General features: G+C 39.7%; 1 protein-coding gene and 1 long non-coding RNA gene across 2 annotated transcripts in view; one reads left to right on the top strand and one right to left on the bottom strand.

The window, feature by feature from the left end:
• Positions 1-1,143: 1,143 nt before the first annotated feature.
• Positions 1,144-24,527, top strand: part of glra4a (glycine receptor, alpha 4a) — a 63,976-nt gene continuing 40,592 nt past the window's right edge. Inside the window, exon 1 of the mRNA XM_011479898.3 lies at positions 1,144-1,601. Coding sequence (XP_011478200.1) covers positions 1,534-1,601 — 68 coding nt within the window. The 5' untranslated portion in view covers positions 1,144-1,533. The remainder of the gene's footprint in view (positions 1,602-24,527) is intronic.
• On the bottom strand, positions 7,991-9,035 carry LOC144994851 (uncharacterized). Its single transcript, XR_013658506.1, has 2 exons — positions 8,756-9,035; positions 7,991-8,412 (listed from the first exon to the last, which is right to left on the bottom strand). It is a non-coding gene; the product is annotated as an uncharacterized LOC144994851 (long non-coding RNA).

The raw sequence follows: 24,527 nt of genomic DNA, 5'->3' as shown, positions 1-24,527 counted from the left end.
GTTTACTGTATGGAACAATGGGCTAAATCAAGAATAATATTTTAAAGTTGATGCCTCTGGATTACTTTTCTAAGCCTTTTCCTGTCAAGAAATTGTAATACAACTTGGAAGTTCTAGTGAAGTCAACATGAGCTTGAGGGTAGTGCAAATGTGCATGACATTTATCCCCTAAACCTTTAAGATTAAAGTTGTTTTATCAAATGAAGATACAGGCATTTTTGGTAAGAAAACTGTTTTCATGATGTAGATGAGATTAGACTGTCACAAAGAAGTATATCTCCAATGAAGCTATTCCAGGAACACATTTAAAAATCTTTTTGGCATGGTAAAGTCATGGAGCAACCATGAAAATGCTGCTTTCCCTGTAATGTAAGCATTTGTGCTCCACCTGCCTAGAGCTAAAGTTGTTTTTTCCCCACTTTATTGATTTCTTTGCCATTTTGGTTTTGGAGTCATGACTTTTTGGAACTGTACCAAACCATTGTAATCCCGTAAATATCACTCACGATCTACCTCACCCTTAACCTGGCGTGACGGAGTTCCAGACAGGCGTCACCTTACAAGACTTTTTTAGATTTTTGTTTTATTGTGTTTTCCACCATAGTTTATTGTCAATTTATAATCCTAAAACTTTAATTTGGAAACCCAGTGATGTTTATTTGTTGCTCAAAATTTCCCTCATGGTTACCAAATATCACAGTTTTTGTTGTATTTAAATTTGGTGATAATTTGTTACCACGCAGCTTCTGTTTTAGTAAGACTAACAAGTTTATAATAGTTGTCATCTCTATAAAATATAATTATGTCATCTGGAAAGAAATTAGCTTCAATAATTTAGATACAGTAGTTCAATAATATACATCATGAACGATATTGGTCCTAATACAGAGCCCTGAGGGCTGGATGTACTGTAGGTCAATTTTAACATAAGGAATTCCAGAAAGTTTAATTTAATTATTTGTAGAGATCAATGGAATGAATCATTTGATTCACTTGATTATAAAAATAGCATAAAATTAATTTGAAATGTCAATAAAAACAATTAAATGAATGTACATACAGACACCATTTGAAACACAAGCATCCACCATTTTCAATCTACGTGTTTTTTTTTTTTTTTAGACAGCCATCACCACAAAGGCTGGTGCACCTTTAACCATGAACGTCTTGAATTATCTGGGACTGAGATCAAAATGAAGAAGCGCCACCAATAAATTAATAAATAACAGAACAGACGCGCAACCAGACCCTCCCCTTGATCATAAGCGCCAACACACCGAGACATTGACCAAAGCCGTCCAGCTGCCTGGAGCAGAGCGCCTGCTGCTGCGCGGACGCCTGTCGCCCCTCTGGACTTGGTGGGAGGAGGGAGAAGTTTCTCCAAGGACAAGACAGGAGCGTCGAGAGAGATGCCTTCCTCTTTCTCGCGAGTCTCTCGAGCTGCGCTGTGGATTTGCTGATTGCTTTAGTCGTGTTTTTTTTTTCCCTTTGCAACTTCTTCAGTGTGAGCAGGGAGAGGTTTTGAGCCAGAGGATGCTCCCACAGGTCGTTTGGATTCTGTACGTCTTGTCTTTCTGCTTTTTCCAAGGAAGCTTCATCAGGTAAGAATTCATGTATCTATGTTCATTGTATTTTGTTGGTTTCTCGGCATCAACTTTTTCTCCGATGGATTTGACGCGTCTGCCGGCGACTCTTTTACGCGAGCGGATGGATGGATGGCTCTCGCGCTTCAGTCTTTTTTGCGCAACAGCTATCTTTTTTACTGTGACAGCTTAAGAAAAAAAACTCCCTCCCAGAAAGCTGCTTTTGTTCATCAATCCCTGGAAACGCGTTGGTGTTGAAAAAAAGTGAGAAGAGAAAGAGCAGTTGTTTTAATTCTTGTGCGTCAGGGCGCAATTTATGGAACACAAGTGTAACAAACACGATTATAATTCCCCTATAAAAGCAGGTGCTGATTAGTGAAAATCAAAAATATTAAACAAAAAATAATCTTTTGTTTCAACGTCTATCTAAATTGTTTATTCTGGTTAAAAGGAAGCTACCTGTAGAGTTTCCACTTGCACCCTGCATTAGAGCAAAATCAAATGCTTTTTAAAAAGAATATTTGGAATTGTACAACGTAAAGTGCAGAGGGAAAATGTTTTTAGTTAGATTTGCAAATACTGTAGTGCAGGTTTGCTATAATTCAAAACCTTCTGAACACAGTAAAGCATTATGTAGTTCGTTTTTATTCTGCAGAATAATGTGTCATCTGCCTTTTTTTCTGTTCATTTCGCTTTAACGCACACATCGTCCACTTCTTCATCCATTCACTCTCTGAGGTCAACCCACAAGCTACTACCTTTTTTCTCCATCTACTCCTCTTCCTCTCCCCGATCTCCTCTTGACCTCTTCTTGGTGGCAGAAAAATAAAACTTTTATGGAAGAGTTTCCTTATTTCATGCCCTGCCACCTTTAGGCTGAAGGGAATTAATTTCTTCATAATCCTGAAGTGGAACAGAGTTGTGACTTCATGAACCCGGGGATGAGGGGTAGCGGCTCTCACCTGGACCAGCAGTCAACTGACAGTACCTCCTCTGAGAAATATGCTCCCCTGCCAGCCTCCCAGCCCGCTGCAATAGGATGGAGTGGAAGCAAGGCATGAGGAAAAAAATAAATGATTGTAGAAGGAGGTTGGAAATAAACGGCAGGCATGAATCCAAAAACGGTGTGGTAATGTTAAGGAAGGGTAGAGAGGGGAACAGATGAGCCAGATGCATTTGAGGAGAGGTGGATGTATTTATCTGGATAAGGAGATAAGTAGTGTGGAGAATGGGGCTTGAGGATATAGAGAAATGGTGCCAACCATGAAGAGAAAGTTAAAAAAAAATTGCTGTTGGCACAAAAAAGAACTCCTGCGAAAAACAGTGGTCTAAACAAACAAATTTAATTAAAAAAATTGTAGGATATGAAGATAAAAACGGAGAAAGCAAATTAGATCAAAGTTATTGGCAGCCAAGAAGTTTAGGAAAAAACAAAAAGAAGAACTTTACAAAAATCAGAAAAAAACGTAATCCGTTCTACACACAGCATTGATTCTTTGAATATGCCTGCTTTTGCCTAAAAAAAACCTTTTAGATGAAAAAAGTGCATTTAAAATGCAAAGTTGTTATGTTAATATATGCACTGACCTCCCTCTTTGCAGTGTGCGCAGTGCGGGTTTAGCTCGTTGGAACTGCCTGCAGCTTTTCTGTTCCATGAAGTTAGAATGGTTGCAGTGTTTGCATTTATATAGGAAGGTTAAGTGCACCTAATATGTTTTCCAAACATTGTTGGTTAATTATATTCAGTGGGAGGCTTGACTTGCAGTCCTGTGAACAGGATGTGTGTTTAGAAGATTGTGAACCATGCCTGGGCGCCGTTGCTTTTTGTCTGTCTGCTGGGATTTTGGAGGGGGGTTGGGTCTTCTGGTGTCCGGTGGAGGAGTGGAGGCTCCGTTGGTTGGGGAGTCTGGATCGGCACCTGGTTGGGTGAAGCGGGCAGGGGCGCTGCATAGTCTCCCTTTCTTGGGCATAGGGGTTTGTGGATGGCGCAATTGGGTGAAAGTCTGGCTTTGCTTGGGGGTGGACTTTTTGCCTGTGCTGGGGATTCTGGCGTGGGGGCAGGATGGGCTGCCCATCTGCACCTGGGACTGGGATCACTCCTTCTCTGGCCCTGGGGCGGGTAGCAGTCAACCTTCCACCCACGGTTGCTCCAGGTGACACCTTTGATGACTGGGGTGGTGGTGGTTGGTCCTGTCCTGGGGGGCTGTCTGTTGGAGGGGGGTATACTAAATGTACAGGGACCTGGAGGTTTGGCGGGTTGGGGTCTCCACTGAGGTATTCGATGGGGGCCCTGACTGGTCGGGCTGCCTTGGTCCTGTGAGTCCCTGACCAGAGCTCTCACTTGGGTACAGGGCCTGGGCTTGTCCCTGGGGACGGCTATCTTTTGGCTTCTCTCTCTTTGACGGGCGGTGTTAGGCCTGGGGGATTGGCTCTCCTTGCTATGGGGCCCTGTGCTTGGGAGACTGGGGCCCAATGCTGGGGAGGGGGGGCTAGTTGTTTTACCAATCAGGGGTCAGTCTGCTATCTATCCCTGATCCACCCTCCTTCCTCCTACAACCACTTGTTAGGGCGATGGGGAGAGGAGGGGGTCAACATGCAAAGCGCCTCCGGGGGGTAGCTACTTTTAAGTTCCCCTCCACCCCCATGGAATTAGTGTACATTAGGCATGCAGAACCCTTGGTAGGTGGGGTGCGTGGACATCACTGCCAGCAAGCAGGAGATGTCTTCTCAGCGCCTCACCTGCCAAATTTAACTGCACCTTAGACATTTAGGGCCTCTTGGTGGGAGGGTGTTTGGACATCAATGTGAGCAATCAGGCGAGGTCATCTCAGTGCCCTACCTGCCAATTTTAATTGCACCCTTTATTACACACACAGGGAGCCGGTTTAGCTCGTGCTGGTTTGCGGCGCCTTCCGTCCGTGAAACCAGGGTTCGACTCCGGGGTGCTCCCTGTTCTCTGCTTTTGTGCCGGTCCCAAGCCCGGTTGCTTTGAGAGGGTTGCGTCAGGAAAGGCATCCGGCGTAAAACATTGCCAAGTTTACCATGCGACTCGTTCGCTGTGGCGACCCCTGATGGGAAAATCCGAAAGGGAAACAACATTACACACACCCTTTACCCCTCAACGATATACACTTCAACGCACACACAAAAGAAAACAACACAACGGGGACAGTGTCCCTTGGTGGCTTGCATTCTGGGTCAGGTGGACCTCTCTCCATGCAAGTTATCCAGCGGGACCATGAACCGGGTGTCATATCACATCTTAGCCGGAGGGTGTCCATGTCCCTGTGGTGCGGGTTTTAAGCCTTGCCCTCGAGCGATGGCCCCCTGCAAAATACCAACTGTGGGGGGGCCTGATCAGGCAATGTTTACTACGCTCTTCAGGGACCCCCACCTCTCTTGGGCGTCCTCCTCATGGCCGGAGTTGATCGGCCCCTGTCTTGCTCTCGAACCGACCTCCCACGGGGTGGGCGGGTGGTTTCCCTGGAGCGTGGTGCGGGTCTCCCTTTGGGGGCCCTGGCTGGTACCTGGGATTGGGAAGGGGGTGGTGAGGTGCTCGTCATGTAATGTAATCTGAGCAATTTGGATTCACTGCAACCCCAAATTGTTTTTATTATAAAGTAATTTTTTTTACATATCATTTTCTTTAAAAATGTATTGTGTAACTTTGTAGGAGTCAACACACTAATACATATTCAATATCTAATTTAATCCATTGGAAAAACAATGGGATTCCATTTGACATTAAAACGATAAAAACCCATCAATAACACCTATTGCAAAACTACTTAATCTAACAACTCACATTCTTCATAGTCATTGCTTGTAGATGTTGCTGTTAGCAGGAAGCATTCCCAGTTGAAGTCAGAGGTACAGCAGATCTGAAGAAGCTTCTAACTAAAGACACTTTGGCGATGTCTGAATTCCCTCATTATTCCATAACTACTAAAAACTATCTAGTGCCCTGGATTTTAACAGCAGTTTGAACACTATGCTCACTACTTGTTTTTCTTATTCTTTTTTTTTTCTTAAACTTGTCCTGTCTAACAGCTTAGCAGAAAGATAAGAGCTGAAGGCTTCTTGTGTTGGACATATTTTACTGTTACATCAGGGGTGTGTGGATCTTCTGACACACAAAGTGTGTATTTGAATAAACACCTTTTGGAATTTATGATAGACTTTATTCATATTGATTACAATTGTATCCCTTTTTTTTCCGTTGGACCGGACAGAAAAGAAAAAAGGAAAAAATGAGAGATGTTAAGGACAGGGGGTAATGGCACAGAAGAAAGAAGAAAAGGGGAGTTAAGGAAATCTGGAGGATAATTTCAGCACATCCGCAACAGACAGACAGACAAAAGTGAAGTAAAACAAGAGGGAGGCATTGTAACTGAATATGAGAATTACCAAAAGCCAAATGAGATACAACTCTGATTACACAAGTGCTTCTTCTAACTGTAGAGTAAGGGATGACTTAGACTGGGCAATGTGTACTGCATATATGATTGACTCCAAAGGACGGTATGTTAGGCAAGTTTAAAAACTCTGCTTAAGCAAATTGTGCCAAGGTTGGTTTGGATCTGAGCATAGTTCTGAGAACTCTAGCATGGTACAGTTGTGGTGCAATCTCTAAATATGTCAGAAAGTGATTCTGTAAAGCTGTCATTTCAATCACATGTGACAGTGTGTCATGTCTCAATTGCTCAAAAAGACTAAACAACCACACTGTTAACCAAACTGCAAAAGTTTCCAAAAGAAATGAGAAATCAGAAATAGTCAATTACCCATTTAGCTCTGTCAAACTTTACAAGCTTCTCTTCTTTCCCGTTACTAGCAGTTGCTAAATGAATAAAAAGTGTGCCCCTTACACATCATATAGACATGTGTAGTTGCATCCTTACTTGGGCGTGGATGCTATGGACAATGTAAGCACTTAGATTTTCTTGCTAGAACACTTTTTTTCCCGGCTCTACTATCATGCAGGTACATCAACACATCTCTCACCGAGCAGCTTTTCTCTTAAAATGTAAGTGCAAAGTGTCATCAGGCTTGGATTTGGGTTAATTTGGTTTATAAAAAAAAAATAATTGGACATTACTGGGCTGCAGAAACCAGGCTTCAGGTTTACATGACATGTAAAGACTCACTACAATGTAAATAATGTTTTTGGTGTTTTTAACATGTTGCAGCCTTTTTCTCGTGATGGAGGACATAAATGAAGAAAATTCAGATTAAAACTTAACCTCTGAGGATTTTTTTATTCAAATCATTGTGAATCAGAAACAGAAAAAAATGTTTAGATCGAAAATGCTTGTGGTTGTTACGTACAAACTACAATCAGCAAGCCACAAACTCCCTGGTAAGAAAAAGGTAAATCCACACAAAAAAAAGTTGTAAAACAGAAAAAAAGGGAAAACGTTTTGTTACTTTGAGTGTGCGTTTTATTGTATATTTAAGATATTTTTTAACAACAGTGTCTTTAACCCTCGTGATTCCATTTAAAATATTTCTCTTATTTTTCTGTCTTATTAAAACAAACATCTGAACCAAATAGGATCACAGGAGTGTGACTGAACTACTGCAAAAAAAAAAAAAACATGAAAAAAACAAACCACAAGTGTCTATGTTTTCTGGTTGACTGATCTTTTTCTGTTTATTGCAAATTGAGAGCAAACCTCACAATTTTGTCTAAAAAAATCTCATAGAGGTCCTCAACCTGCAGCAGGTTAGAAGGAATCCTTTTCCTTTGATCTCTAAAATGTCCTTGATAACCCTTGTGCTATCCTAGGCACTTTAACATTGGGAGTTGGGTCATCTAGACCCACTAGACAGTGCACTGAACCTTTTTTCTTCAATGATTTGTGATTTTCACTGGTGTCTATGGATTACATGAAATCTTTCCACCTTTATCCACCTTTGTCATGGTAGGGAGAACACGTCAATGGTCATCTTGACCCCATAGGATAGCACAAGGGTAAAATCAACCATAGTTGATGATAAACCAAAAGTCACCACAACCTGAAATGTGAACAGAAGTAGTGTGACAAGAATTAAGAATGTGACAGGCAGCCTCAGTTTGAACATGAATGTTCCAGGCCAACGGAGGATGTAATACTTTTTGAAATCTTCAGTGTATTTCTGACATGTTCTGTTTCTCATGTGAATATTTAAATATGTAGCGTACTGGCTCATGTACTGCTACGGCAAATTAAAATGCCTTATTTAAACTCTAAACACCTTTTGAAGAAAAAGTCTTAAATAGTTTTTCCTTTCATCCATTTTTTTGTTTGAATGAAACTGTAGCATGTATGTCTTACATGAACTTTACAAAGTTGGTTTTAATTAATTTGGGCTAGTTTGGTTCGACTCATGGAGGAATGTGAATGTTTAAAAACAACAGACAAGACTTGAGTTGCTAATGTAAATGTATTTACAATATACAGTGAATACAAAAATCACAATATATACAACAAAGGATTTTTTTTTTAGTCCAGAGGATGTTTTCTGTTGTTTTGTCTTTCTAGTTCTTAAGGCGTCCGTTAGGCCTTATGAAAGAGTTTTTATAGTTCTCTTTTGGAAAAACGAAAGAAAGAAACACTCCAGCTGATTTGTTGGATGAGAAGGGGGTTAGTTCCTACCGCACTGGCAGTGAAGAGGGCAGAATCCAAGTCAGGATCGGGGCTCCTTTTTAGCTCGCCATCTGCAGAGGATTTATCCTCTTTTTTCCTTCTGGGAGTGGTAAAAAACTCCCTGATAAACAATTCTGTCCCGTGCTCAGGTTGAGCATCCAGTAAATTGGTCTGCAAGACGACCAGTCTTGCGACCTGGCCTGTTAAAACAGGGTCAATAAATAAATAATAATTTCCTTTGATCAAAAGAAAGCATATTCCCACAACCTCCTTAATTAACATAATAAACAAATGCATATGCAATTCATAATCAAGAGGAAATTACAAAATTATTTTAAGTGCATAATCGATAGTCGTACACCATTTCCAAATTCTATTTCAATGTAGATGATCATCAATTTCATTTCAACGAGTACTCACAATTTATATTTCAACATTATTTATCAAGCAGAAAAATAGTTTATTTTAACCACATCCAATTATAAAAAACAATTCATTTAAACTGGCGCCCGCGCCAGCTGTCTCAATCATGGCTGCACTCACCAGTTCACTTTTTGTTCAATTGTGCAGATTTAAATCCCGGCTTCAGATGATGAACGCCGATCTGCAGCAGCGGTACACAGCCCAGCTCCCTCGTACTTGCAACCTGTCAGTGCTTTGACAGGTCTCCCAAGAACGAAAGCCACGTCACTACTGAACTTATAGTCTCGCGGTATTTGCACAGCGCAAGGGAACCGGCAAATTTAAAGTGACAGTGCAGAATTTTACTAGGAGCGACAGCGCAGTATGATTTAAAGTGATAGCGCAGAATTTCATCGGGGTTACAAAACATTTTTCACCCCCAGTCTGCAACAGCACAAATGAATGCAGTTTTGGTGAATTATTCAATATTTATAGAATAAATTATGATCAGGACATTTCTGCAACAGTTGCAAACAACAATAAGTTGCAGTTTCTTTAAATTTTGCTCTAAGACAGCATTCTGAGAAAAAGGAGTTGGATGAAGTCAATGCTGAACAGAACCTCTGCCTCAAATTATGTACTTTAGGAAAAATGTTTTAGTCTTGTTTTTGTACTGATCAATCCATCAAAGTTCTAGAGGAAAAACGAGCAGACGTGACGGATTATACTCAGCAAGCTATTTAAAAACGGTGGCTTTTTTAGTGATCTGCTGCTGCTACTCTGAAGGCTGTACACACAGGCATTCTGCTTCAGTGAAATCAGTTCATTCTCATATGACTTGGATGTGAGTGTGTGTGTGTGTGTGTGTGTGAATCTAATTTACCCAACAGAAAATCATCATGGGGATGATTTCCGTGAGCCAATGAGACGGAAGCAGAGTTAACTGAAGGTCAAAAAAAGCAACCACTTTTGCAGGATTTCACTTTTCTACACCCACTTTTGGCCATAATAGTTTGAGACTTATGGTAGGGAGGCTGGAACTGAAAACAAAAATAAACCTTGGCAGTCTTGAACAGGTCTGATTTTTCCAAGGTCTGATTTTTAAAAAGTTTTTCCCCCAAAAAATGTTTTATTAACAGTCAGCTTTCTATGCAGGACCGTGGGCTAGTATTCCAGAGACAGTAAATAAGAACACTGAACTACTTCATTTATCTCTTCTAGTACTTTTTCAACCTTAATCGAGCGAACTTTGTTTTTGATCAGTCATAAAACCATTAGTAAATATGGTGAATACTTTTCTGATGCTTGTTGTTACTTTGAGAGGCTTCCATTTTGGAATTACTGTACTTTACACACTATAGGGAAATTTAGATAATAAGGTGCGCCGTCAATGAATGCTCTATTTTTAAATTTGCATCATATAAAAGGCACATCATACCATTAGGTGCATTAGGTGAGACAATAGAGTCAGATACAAGTCCATCAGTCAGTCTGACTATAAATGTGTTCACAGTTATTCTAATTCTTGTGAGTGACACGTTACATGTTAGCCCTGTTACCATATTCACAATACTTGTAACTCCCACACTCGTTTGCAACACGTAAAAAATCAGACTGATACCGCTAAAAACAAACGTTACAAACTGTGATGCTAACTCCCAACCTTGTTAGTAATATGTAAAAAAAACACGGTCTAACACGCTACACATTGGCCGCATTGGCATATTTACAGAAACACCTAACCTTGTTTGCAATACATAAACATTTTTTGACAGAGCATGTACCTCTCATAACCACTTGGCAAACAAAACCAGAATTAATTAAAACTAAAATGGATTTCGACTCGCTGCCTCGGTGCAGAAAAAAGGGATGCTACAATATTTATTAAGACTCAAGACAATTCACAGTCCAATTGATAAAAAAAAGTGATTAGAACTTAACTAAATAAAAATTATAAATGCTGTAGCGGAGGGAATGACCTAATGGTAGGCTTCTTCATTATCTGACGAGAAAGGATAGGATTTAAACATTTCAGCAAACTAAAAAAGTTTATCATTTCCTTAAAATAAAACACTTTTACAAGAAACTATTATAACAAAACAAATAAACCTCCAGAACAAAATTTCTTCCATGTGAACACTTTTCTGCATCATCTATTATAATTTTCCTGTACATTTTGCCTGGGCGAGGTAACCAGAGTGTGGTCATACATGACCGCTTCTGCAATGAACCTTGGAAGAGTTTTGCAGGACAGCTGGCAGAAATGCTGGCTTGCAAAAAGGATGAATAATGGTGTTGTCTGCATTAGAGCTTTTTATGCACATTTCTGTTTGACAGAGGGCACAGTCCTGTGTCTCCAAAGCGTCAATGTGGACACGCCTCACAATCTGCATGTGTTTGACTGTGAGTGTCTGTGTACTGAAATCTGTTTCAGTACAAAAAGTTCTCTGGGAAGTTACTGATAGACTCTGATGAAAAATAACCCTCATTGTAAATATCTAAAATGTTCAGTTAAGGAGTTGCTGGGTTTTAAATATTTTTTTGTTTTGTCCGAATTTCAAAATAAATAATAAAATAGTTAGACATAACAAACAGACATAAAATAAAAAATAATTGCTCAAAAAAGGAATGGGTAGAAGAAAACATTTTTACACCTTTAACATCCAGCATTATTTACATAATACTGTGGCTTAAAGCAAAAAACTCTGGAGTAAATAAACACAATTTGATATCCTGAACTTTAAAAAGCTCAATTCAGTCGGGACCTGTGATAGCTTTTAATTTAATTTTTCACTCCCGGTTGGTTTTTTGATCAAATGTAAAGAATATAATATCTAGAGGCTGGAAAACAGCAGAAAAAAAAGGTCTGGAAAGATTGTACATTAAAGGTCTTGTGAGAAAATGCCTGAAAAAGAACAATTTCCTTTAAATACAAAGAAAAAGGGGTAAAAACGTAAACTATAAATAACAGAAATTAGAACAGATTACATCTGACGGTGAAAATTAAATCACAATTAAACTTGTCAGTAAGTTTCCCTTGTTTTGTATTGTCACAGCCAATTATTTGGCTTTTTGGACACACCAAAGTGCCCAAACCCTCATTTATCCACAGAGTAGTTCAGGAAACGCGCTGCCAGAGACCGTGCATTAAAAAGGAGAACAGATGGGATGTTCACGTGCGTTAATGAGTAAAAAATGAGCCACGCAGGAGAGCAGCCATGTAGCTCTGGAACCGCCACAATCCTCCACAGTAGTAGTGCACCTATCAATTAACATTAATACCTCGGGACAGACACACTGAAGAATTCATTAAAAATGAGCAAAAGCCCTTTTTTGTGTTTTTAATTCTGTTGAGAACATGTCGAAGATGTAATTATGCCAAAACTCGTTTGAACCAAATAATTAGACTTTTTTTGCTTCATAACTTGCCAATTTTGCAAAGTAAGCGCCACCGCAGAGCTCAGATCCCTTTTGTCTCCAGCAACATTTAATAAAAACCCACTGTCTCAATCCCTGTCAAGAAAGCTTGAAACGGATTTGCCCATTGCCACAAAGGACATTAGATCTGTGATTGGATATATGGTGGAGGTGACAGCTCGCTGATGGTCTCAAGCAGTCTGCCAGGGTCTTCACTGCTGGCCTGACACTTCAGGCTGAGAGATGTGAGTGATTGTTTCCTGCCCGTTTTAATCAAACCACATGTGACCTTTCGCAGTTTCTGTTCCATCAAATGTTCATAACAAGCTCTTCTGTGCCACCACAACACACAAGTGTGCTGTTATAAAGATACACATGCAGGAGGATGCAACACCTTAAATATTCCACTTTCCTATTTTTTCTCTAATTGAAATCACACCCTGAGTTAAAATGTAATTATAAGGGACACCTTAAAATCTCATTTTTAACAGTGAAGGGGAGGTGGGTATCTCTCAACGTCTTTTCTTGTTCACACCAAATTGTGTTTTCATTAGTAACTGCTGCTGCCAGCTGGAATCAAAACCCTGAGTGACTGACTGAATAATAAATGCATCGTGGGGTGATGTACGCATCTCAGAGTTAATGCTTGAAGACGTGCAGCCGGCTAACATGAAGCTGAAATGCAACATTGCTCGGCCTGTAACTTGTTTTCCAAAGACGAGTTGTGAAAATGATGAAAGACGACGTTACTGCTTATACTGGCGACCTGTCTCTGCTGTCAGTCGATATCCGAGGTACCAACAAAGAGAGCGCAGACATCCCCTTTTTTGCTTCTGAAAAAGTCAGCAATGAGTCAAATCTTTTATGAATTATCACATAAGTGTACCAAGTGAATGCTTTTTTAAACTCATGTTAATTCATTTTAGATGTGATTCCATTAAGGCTGATTTCCACTGGTCCACCTGCGGTGCGTCTCCACTGCATTGAGACAAAAAATACAACTTTCATTGCCTCCGTGGTGTCTGCAGTCCAATACCGGCCCTCAGCACCGCAATGCTTTACACTGGAGTTCTATTCCCAATACGTCTATGCGTATATTTCTTTTTTTTTGGCCAAAAGCTGGGGGACCGAAAAACTGGTCCGGGTTTCAAAATAAATCCTTCCGTTGTACTTTATAAAAATTTTTTATAAGACCTAGTTTCATATTTACGGTGAGGTGCTCACGTGATAATGAACGTTAACACAGCAGAAAGTTTAACACTTGTGCTATCTTAGATGACCCCACCCTTAGATTGACGTGTTCTCCCTACCATGACAAAGGTGGATAAAGGTGGAAAGATTTCATGTAATCCATGGACACTAGTGAAGATCACAAATCATTGAAGAAAATAGGTTCAGAGCACTGTCTAGTGGGTCTAGATGACCCAACTCCCAATGTTAAAGTGCATAGGATAGCACAAGGGTTACTGGTAGATGTTCGAAAACATAACACAATTTTTGACACAAAACATTTATTGTACAAGGACTCAGTTAGGAAGGAGAGGGCATGCAGTTTGATCATTTAAGTGTTGGAGGAGCGAAGACAGCAGGACGAACTACTTTACTCTGAGGTGACATGACCAACCCCTCCTCCGGGATCCAGCGGAGAAGGGGGGATGGACCGGCGACGCAGCGGAGTCAATGTAAAGGAGTCGTTGTGAGACGGTCTTCTCAATGCAACAGGGACGAGATAGACCAGTGTAAATTCAGGGTAACACAGTTTACTTTGTATATTGCCATATTTGGTCGTTATTTGAAGAGGAAAAATACGGTCAGGGACCCAAATGCTTTTGCGTCTTACTTGCTCTAAGAATAACAGTATAGATTACGATGTAATCTGTTGGACACTTAAGCCTTAGTGACATTCACCTGTATTGGGGGTGTGACCTGTACGGGTGCTGCGGGTTTTTGGGTTGTCCGGGCTGTGGAGGCTCCTAGAGAGGAGCGTCTGCCTCTTAAAGGGAGCGCAGGCGTGTCTTACAATTCCCTTGAGGCTTGTACGGTCTCCTTAAGGGATGTCATGAAAATGGAACATACCATGCGTGTGGTTAATGTAAATTGAAGTATTTTTAAGAATAATATCAGTTACGTGCACTTATGACGTGCAGGTAATGCTGTTGTATGATGCTCTACGCCACACTCTAGTTGTTAGTAAGGTGCGAGTACTGACCACAGAGAAATGCTTCATGCACAGTGATTGCAAGAGACACAAAAGTGCATGTAGGATGTCCACACAGTACGGGTCAATAGTGTAATTTCCTGATTTCTAACAGTCAGGCCTGTGTCTCACCTACTTCATTCTTATATACCCCAACATCCTGACACTTGCAGCATGCCTGTAGAAAAAATGTGCATGCACATTTTCACTCTACAGGCTCACCAAGAGGTCTACAAACTTGACATTTCATGTGGGCCACCGTGTTTCCCGTACAGGTTTGCTTTCTCTCTTTTTGTATCAGTCTTTGTGGTAAACTAGTGTTTTACATCAATCAATCAAGCAATCATCAATCAACTTTATTTATAAAGCGCTTTAACACAATTAATATTGAGCAAAGTGCTATACATTAAAAGCTAAACGTAATGAAAAACAGATTGAATTATTAAGTGCATAAAAACACAAAAGCAAAATAAAACAAAAGCATGAAGGTAGGAACATAATAAAAGAAAGCATTGACGGTAAAAACATAAAACACAATAAAATGTTAGCATAAAATAGAAGGCCAAACTAAAACTGAAACAAAACAAAACAAAATAAGATTTTTAAATACGTTTTAAAAAATGGACGGTAAAGAGTCTTATCTAATATTTAGCAGCACAGATAAAAAAGGCTCGGTCCCCCTGCATTTCATTTTAGATCCGGTACGTTAAGAAGAAGCTGATCAGCTGACCTAAGAAACCGGCTGGAGTGTAGGGAGAGGTAAGGTAAGCAAGAGCTCAGCAAGGTAAGGTGGGGCGACACCACTCAAAGATTTTAAAACCAATAAGTGAGTCTTAAAGTGAACTCCAAAAAGAACAGGCAGCCAGTGAAAGGAAGCCAGAACTGGTGTGATGTGGTCCCTCTTTCTTGCTCCGACCAGAGACACAAGCATCAGGTTTTTCAAACAAGCTGCAGACGTGAGAGGGACGACCGGCTGACCCCACATGTTATTTGGGCACAGCAGATTATCCATCATCATGTTTGAATCGTTTGTTTATTCTCATACTAGTAATAATGATCCAAAAGGAAAAGCAAATCTTTAAAGACAATGACATTTTTATAAATTTTCTTCGAAAATCAGAATAGTTTTCACTCTACAATGAAATAAATATGGTAACGTTGTTGTCATCTTTTCATTATTAGCGGCTTTTTTGAACAGAATTCCAATACTGTGTGAACAGTTCTTATAGAGGCTGCTGGAAAAAGTGTAATCTAATGCAGGCCTGAATGCAGCGGCAGCCTTTAGATCTCGGCTGGATTGTGATCTGCTGGACCAGAAATACTCGAAGAGTTCACTAAATGTGAGCATTACATCTACATTTTTTTATGACTTGAGGGGAAATTTGAATTCCCAGCAATCTTGGAGCAAAACCCTAAAATTATATGAGCAGAAGTTTTGTTTTATGTAAGATGTCTGAGCATAAGCTCAAACTGGAGAGCTGAGGTTTTCAAAAAAGATGGAGCAAATTCAAGAGCAGAGAGGAAAAGCAGAAGATTCTTGACAGACATTTAATGGGGTACAGCCAAAAAAAAAAAAAACATCCATAGAGCCTTTTCTTAAATAAGAAGACGGTGCGCTGTAGATTATCCAAATCTCTTTAGGGCTGTGCAGTGGCAGAATGTGAGGGACCCATTCAGGAGACCTGGCACATCTTCAGGTTTGGCTACCCTAAATAAAAAAGGACAGATTATTAAAGAAAAGTCACAACATCTAAAATTTTAGATATTTTTGGAGGGTAAAAGTAGAAATTTTCTGGTTAAAGTTGTGAGTTCTTATTTGAGTTCTAGTCATGACTGGATGGTCTGGGTCACACTGAGCTGTGAAAGAAAACACAATGTAATGCTTTTTGCTTTTTTTTTTGAATATCAGCAGCAGGTGACATGTCTGTCATCTTCTTCAAATCTGTCAAATCCAACAAAAAAAGTGTGTGAAATGGCACAAAAACAGAATTTCAATGGAACTTAACAAGGTGGATACACAATTTAAACCTCTTTATGTGTAATATATAGGTTGAATAAACCTTAAAAGTTCTTCCTACTGACTGAGGTGTTTTCAATTTTGCTTGATTACCTCCCAACTTTCTCTGTTCACATGAAACAGTGCTGAACACACTGTGGAACCACACCTTCATGAGCCTTAATTAAACTATATGTTACTGTGAAAAGCAATGCGGTGTTTAAAAAAAACAGCAAAATAAACAATGAAAGAGATACTTTCTAACATGGAGACATTTAGGTGTTTTCTTACAGAGAAATTACTAAGAAAGTCAAAGTGTCAGTGAGTATTGTTTATTTTAGTATCAAAGGTTACACAGAACCTGGAGTAAACTGACAGGAAGACGCCTGAGAGACCAAAGTCACAAGTACATTTTCAGAAGGTGAACACCTGTATTATGGGTGGCTTACAGCAGCGGTCCCCAACCCCCGGGCCGCGGACCGGTACCGGTCCATGGGTCACTTGGTACCAGGCCACAGAGAAATTATAAATAACTTAAATTACTTCCGTTTTATTTATTTCGGAATCTGGAAGATGTTTTATTTTGAAAAATTGCCCGATTCTCTGTTACATCCGTCTATGCCACTCTAGACACAGGCCAAGGCACTCTTCTCGGTCACGTGATAGGTTACCGATAAAATAAAACCAAGGAGCTAGCAAAATGAGTAAAAAACAAACGTCTTTGGAAAGTTTCTTTGCCAAGGGAAAAAAAAGCCCAGCCAGGAGACAGAAGAGAGCCTTCGACTTCCAAAGAAAAGAAAGCTACACTTAATAGACAGCACTTCTTTTTTGCACCATGAGTGAGGGAAGGGGAGAGGATGATGAGACTTGTGCGATGTACAGTGTCATGCGTGTCAAAATAAAAGCTTGTCTTGTCACATCTCTGTTCCCCCTTCGTCGTAGTGTTGCTATATTACTCATCAGCCTACATTTGAAAGACCGGTCCGTGAAAACTTTGTTTGATGTCATACTGGTCCGTGGCGTTAAAAAGGTTGGGGACCACTGGTTTACAGGACAACAGCTTCATTGTGTTCAATGCTAACTGTTCTCAGATTAAACTGGGAGCTGCAGGGTTAAAACAACGTTTGACTTTAAACAAATGCATCATCAATGTTTCTATACTTGTAAATGTTTTATGATTAGTTCGGAGCAAATCCAATATTACTTCATGCCAAATAACTTTTAGTTAAAATGATGGATAAGCATCATTATCTAATCAGTTACATAGTAACAAGCTTTGCAATTTTTAACATTTTAATTTGATTTCTAGAAATTACTTTTGCTTGGCCAAAAATGTTTCATTTTTATTTTATTTCATGTTTTTGGAATAGTGTGTGGTAGTGATCGTGTGGCTCTGCGACAGGCTGATGACCTGTAAAGGGTAAACAACGCGTTCTTCAAACAGTAGCCAGGAGAGGCTCTGGCAACCCCGTGAACTTGAAAGCAGTGCAGTGGGTTAAAAAATAGATGGATGGATTTCTAAAATGTAGTTGTTTTTTTGCTTTTGTTTAGCCTTTTAATTGTCGTTGTGATCTGTAATATTATTTTGTGTTGACTAATTTGTTGGTGTGATTTGCAGTTCAAGGTCATCGTACAATAAGGCCTAGTGATAGAAAATATTACACAATACATACTTTTAAAAATCTGTGTTCTGCACAGTGTTCTGAACTTTTTGACTGGTAGTTTTTATACACAACTAGAGCAAAATTAGGAAACTATGAAAAGACAGCTCAAAGCTAATTAAATCCACTAATCTTCACATTAAAGTCACATAAAAATCACACAAAAAATTTCTCTCAGGCACTAAATTTCCTCCAAGAATCAGGCTAATGAAATATTTGAAAGAAACGCTGCCAAACAGGCAATAAAAACAAACAAAATACATAGAAACAGATACATTTTGACATTAACTTGATGGTCATTTTTAAATGAATCACATCTGAAACACAAAAGAAAAAGGAATAGAATGTTAAACACAGTTTCGCACTTGGAAAATATAAATTTAAAGCAAAATATGTTAATTTGTTTTGCTGACCTGAAATACTTTTGTTTGAAACTTTGTGAATAAGGAACATTTAGGTATGATACATAAATATTTATTTATTTGGATTAATTTTTAATTTAGTACATTAGCATTGGCATCTTTCAGGCAGGTGAAACGCCAGAGCTGTTTGCTGTAAATGAGGAACTTGATGGCCTGAAACTTTCTTCAGTCAACCGTCGGGCTGACAGCTGAGGGGGAGTCAGTGATCATGCAGCCTTCTGGCGGCATCACCACTGTTACAGTTGAGGCAACAAGCTGGATCTTTTTACAAACACACACAACATTAAGGAGGCTGTGTGAGTTCTCTCTGTTTCTAGGAAACCACATGTGTTCGTCTGTGGTACAGTAATGCGGTTAAGTGGACCTCTTCACTCCACTTCTCTGAAGCTCAGAGATTAAAATGGCCACCTATTGACTAAAGCGGCACTTGGCGCTGAGGTTCACGGCCGCCGGTCATTATCCTCTCTCCTATTAGGAACATGAAGTCTGGGCCCATTATGATACTCCATCATGCTGCTACTTCTAAGCATAAATGACTGATTAAGTCAAGTGTTCCCTCAAAAAGCAGAGGGAAGAAATGCATGACTAGCTAAAAAAAAAAAAAAAAAATCTATGGTTAAAGAAGTCAAAATGAAATTACTTTCTAAATGAATCAAAATCTTGTAACCATAAAGGCCATTTGGTAATCGATCTGTAATTATCTTGCTGCGATTCATCAAAAAATCCAGGAGACATTTTAGAGTAGATGATCAGAAGCTACAACTTAATCATTAAACTAGCCTCAACGAAAAGCTTTAATGTCATGACAATTCTGTCATTGTGAAACCATGATTTATTATGGTTTAGATAAATAAAAATATTGAGGAAAATTCTTTGCTGACACACAATTGACAGCCCAGATAGTCTGGAAACAGTTGTCGAGGATAGCTTGTGCCACTGAAAATCACACTCATTCTTGTCTGTGAGTGATGTGTGGAGAGGTTTGTGGCTGGTGAGGCATTGACTCTTTCACAGATAGATTTACAAATAGAAGCACCCAATAGATTCCATAAGGAGAGATCTTGAAAGTATGACTGAAAGATTTAATAGTGAAATGGGAATTTATGCATGAAAAAGTCAGTAGTCTGGCGGTTAGGCTCTGGGCCAGAGACATCTGACCAAGTGAAGAGACAGTCACACCGTGTTTTTTTTTGTCAGTTAACCACAGATACTTCTATAAGTGTGTTAATGCGTTTTTAACTCAGCTCTGTTCTTTAGCGATGGAGATAAACCTTGACAGGCATTGAAGTCTTCAAAGCAGATGTGTTGGAAAATGGTTAATTTCTTAACCCCTTACCATTGGAGCTTTAGCTCCAGTGTTCACATTCTTTTGACTGCTGTAACTCTTCAACTGGTTACACAGTTAATGTAATGTGAAATGCAACACTTTACAGTTGTGAAGTGTTTACACAATCAACGTAAATCAGCTGATTCTGTCGTGGAGAAAAGCGGCTTAGTGCCATTATAAGCCGCTTTTCTCCCCTTTAGAATCCACTGGAATTATGTAAATTGCATCAACAATTTAAAATTTACTGTAGTTGAAAACATGCACACTGGAGTTAAAAGTCTGTTGTAAAAGGGTTTAATAAAACTACCTTTATGATATTTTTTCAAGAGCAACTGTAGGGGAGCCAGTTTAGCTCGTGCTGGTTTGCGGCGCCTTCCGTCCGTGAAACCAGGGTTCGACTCCAGGCTGTTCCCTGTTCCCTTCTGTGCCAGTCCTAAGCCCGGTTGCTTTGAGAGGGTTACATCAGGAAGGGCATCCGGCATAAAACATCGCCAAGTTTACCATGTGACTCGTTCGCTGTGGCAACCCCTGATGGGAAAAGCCAAAAGAGAAACATTTCAAGAGCAACTGTAAAACTTGAACAATAGCAACATACTCAGTAAACTTTACACAGAAGTGACCAACATTAAATTCATGTTAAAAAGCAAAATTTATCTAAAGAGAAAAAACTTTGTGGACTATGGTTTTATGATTTATTTATTAAATATCTCACAAATGTGAGAGTTTTAGGCCATTTTAGAGTACTCTACACTGATTGTTGTATGCATTGTCCCTTAAATAAATAACTACAAATACAAATACAAATGTACCTTGACAAAAGACCTAATGATGATGAAGATAATATTTTGTAACTTCTGCTACGTTCACACCGGGCTCGGAAATGTTTGCTTTAGCGACCAACTCCGAGGAAAAGTCCATGTAAACACACTTGTATGCATGTTATGGGCTTCCACGTTCACAAATTTCACGTTCGCCGAGCTACATCTTGTACAACCACATTCGGGCTCTATATACAAAATGCATGGCAATTTAGTGCGCATGAAAAGTTAAAACAGTTGAACTGTGACCAATCAGGGACTCTGATTTGGTAGTGACATATTGGTAGAAGTCCTTTTCAAAACAATGAAGTGCCAAAGATTTGAAAAAAGAGAAATTTATGTTTGCAGTTTAGAGCTGTGAAAAGAAAAGGCTTGAAACGAGATTCATGAGATTTGCACCAAACCTCTACCAAATGTGAGTATATTATGAGTAAGACAGTCAAGGCAGAGACAGTCCAGTGTGAATATCATATGCTGACAGCGCATTCATAAATGCCAGTTTAGCGTGTTCTAGAATACGCAACACATGCCAGGTGTGTCTGTAGCATAAGAATAAAAATGTTGGGTAAGATTTTCTGAATGCTTTTATCAATCGGACTTTCACCAAACAGGCTGGTTCCAAATGCAGCAGGTTTATTAGCTCAACTAAAAGTCAACAAAACTAAATCAGGTTCAGGCAGGCAGAGGTCAATAAAGAGTGTTGGAGCATCAGAGGAACAACAAGAATAGTCAGGATCCAGACGAGAATCGGGGCAGGCGGCAGGTAACCAGAGTCAGAGACAAAACAGGGTCAGGACATCAGAAGATCAGGTCTGGCTGTAACAGGCAGTGTTGCAAAAACAAAATGCTTCACTCTGAGTGAGGCTCAGTGCAGTGCTTAGGTGTACTGTGAGTGATTGCAAATGAAAGTCTGGTAGGTGGCCTCCAGAAACTGTGCTGGGGTTGCTAGGAGATGAAGTGTATTCAGAACTCTGGAGACGGTTCCTGTCGGTACGACAGAGTTTTAGGGCCACGGTGAGGAAAAGAAATTCTGGCCAATGTTTCGAGAAAAAACTCGTCGTGTCTAGATAAAAGTGGAAATAAAGTTTCGAGATTAAAGTCGCAATTATGCGCGAGAGAAGTGAATCTGAGTCTTTCAGTAGTATTCAGTGTTATGGCTAATGTTAGTGAGCTAGTGGCTTTGTACTTCAGAGTTAACGACAGAGTTTTATGGCCACCAAAAAAAAGGAAATATACAAGATTTTATCTCGTAAATTTACGGGAAAAAATCATAGATCAACAAGGAGAAAACACCGAAGTTGTCTGTTTATCGGAGCCTAGCTTGAAGATGAAATATGTGGAGCCTTTTGTGAAACTTTATTTCCGGATAGGTGCAAAAAACAAAGAGATTCTGAACCTTTTGGCGACTCAAAATCAGATTATTGTTAGTGGAGCCGTCTTTCCGGGGTTCGGTGATGGTTAAGCGGACTTTCATTTGTAAAATAAGGAGCTCAGAGACACGTTTGGGTGTAGAGGACCGCTGCAGCCTTTATTCTCCTTTTCATTCACATAACCATCTGTCACCTTACGTCATGAATCTGTCATCCGAACACCAATGCGGAAGTAAACAGTGTTACATACGCCCCCTCCTGCAGATGAAGCGTCCCGTTTGATCATTAAAAAACAAAGATGAATGAAAATAGTCTGTCATATTAGCATTACAACGTTGAAAAAGGCAAAAAGTGCTGCTCCTCCTCAGATGGAAGCGTCACACAAACATAGAGATCTGATCTTTGGTGGAGGAAGAAAGGATTCAAGCGAACAGCTGCAGGGACACCGACGACGGCTTCATCGGGCTGCAGAGATCCTGCAAACCACCCATCAATGAATAAAACATTAATAAATTGTAAATCAAACAAATGAGCTTCCAGTCATTTGGAACGTTATCAATTAACATTTAGCTCACCTGTTCAACTACGTTTAGTCTGATCTGCTGCTGCGCGGCGTTCACCTGCTGCTCTGCATGCTCACTTCCACAATAATCTCGTAAATTTACGAGTTTTTTTTCTCATAAATTTACGAGTTTTTTTCTCATAAATTTACGAGATAAAATCTCTCTCGCGCTACATTGCGACTTTAATCTCGAAACTTTATTTCGACTTTTATCTCGACACAATGAGTTTTTTCTCGAAACTTTGTTGGCCAGAATTTTTTTTCCTCACCGTTGCCCTAAAACTCCGTTGTGTGTCGGTGACCAGAGGGGGAGGCAGAGTTCTCACTCCTGTCACAGAAAACTAAAATTCTTGGGTGTCTGAAACATAAGAATCTTGCCTCAATAATTTACATCGACAATATTTATTTAAAGAATAACAAAAAGTTTCAAGTGACTGACCAACAGAAGAGAATAGATTTTTTTTTAGTGGTCCCCCCGTCAGCTGGATGCAGATCAAAGATGATAGTAAACTGGCTTAGAAAACATTCAAGGTGAGTGAAGCCTTAATTTTCTTTGGTAACTGTGCTAAAAGTAGGGGCTGTCCCATGTGAGGAATCATCTTTATGTTTGCACACAATATAAAGAAGTCACACAGAATTCATCACAGCCTCACTTGCAATAAAAAAAAGCCCAACAATGCTCCTTCGTGTCTGTGAGTTTCCACCTATTTGGCTTCAAAAGAGCTTTGAAATCTTTGAATTGACACACTGTGCTGTAAGTGGCCATTATGTGGCACCCTGTAATATAAATGGTCTGTTTGCCCACAGGTGACTCTTTTATACAGAGAGCAAAGCTGTTCAGTGGGAAAACACTGCAGATAACACATTTGCACAAATCCTCACACTGACCTCTGCACCACGGAAAGTGCTGACATGAGTGAGATGACTAGCTGTCCTTGAAAGAAAGGAAAGCACAGCATCAACCTGTAAGAGCGTTTCCAAACCTACCAATACTGTGGTAAGTTTGGAAAAAGGTCTACCAGATCACAACAATATTTCTCCTCCAAAAGGAGCTTTTAGGTGTCCGATTAAAAAAAAAGCAACTCTTACTGTGGCTTCGCTAATAATTTTTTCATAAATTATATTGTAGCGCAGCAGAGCTAAACTTTTTGACACCAGGCATGTGACGTGTGTTCAGTGTTAGCACTGGACTGTTTCTACCAGATATTTGCATACCCACCTGACGCTTGAAGAGATCTGGTGCGAAATGTCAAATCGGTTCAAATCTGGTAAATCTTGCTTCAGGCTCTTTCTTTCACAGTTTTATTCTGATATATTAGAGACTTGGTGTCATAGAATTCTGTCCGGACACAAACCACAATCATTAATTTCTCCTTCATGATTAATGTTCAGCTCTGCGACAGATTGGCGATCTGTCCAGGATGTCCCCTGCCTTTTGCCCACAAGTGGCCGGGATAGGCTCCGGCAGCCCGTAACCCCGAAAGGGAAAAAAACGGATTTAGAAAATGAATAAATAAATGATTAATGTTCAAACGGTTGGCACTTCCGTGAGGTGATGGATAGTCATTCATATGTCACTACCAAAACCAAGTCACTGATTATTCAAATTTCCGCCTGGTTTTACATTTAAACTGCGCTCAATGGCCTTGCATTTTGTATGTAGAGCCTGAAAACTATTGTAGAAACTGGCGTAGCCATGTGTGAACGCGAGAATCTTGAACGCAGAAACCCACCCAAAACAGGATTTTACGTGCGTTTACATTGACTTTTCATTTAAGTGATTTGAATGTGCTTCTAACATTTCTGATTCTTTTCTTTGATCTTGACTAGCTTTAAAACACTTTATAATGAATAAGTTATTACTAGATGAGCATATGGGAAATCCACTTTAGGCTACAGTGCATGAAAAGGCATACAATCAGTATGCTTGGTTTTTCAGAGTGACATGGCTTTGACCAAGAGTCTAAAGCTTGACATTTCAAAGAAGGTTCCTTGGATCCTTTTCTGAGCATTTAATTAACCCTGCCTTTTCTTCAATTTAGTTAGCAATCTACATGGCTTTAACGTTCCCTGATAGGAATAAGGGAGATGAAATTATGTTAACTTTTTTTTTTAAAAGTTCTGCCTATGTGCAATTTTCTAT

This window comes from Oryzias latipes, chromosome 10 (genome assembly GCF_053564925.1).
Source record: "Oryzias latipes strain Hd-rR chromosome 10, Olatipes_Hd-rR_3.1".
In the NCBI taxonomy this organism is placed as follows: Eukaryota; Metazoa; Chordata; class Actinopteri; order Beloniformes; family Adrianichthyidae; genus Oryzias; species Oryzias latipes.
This window is presented reverse-complemented; position numbering and strand designations above follow the sequence as displayed.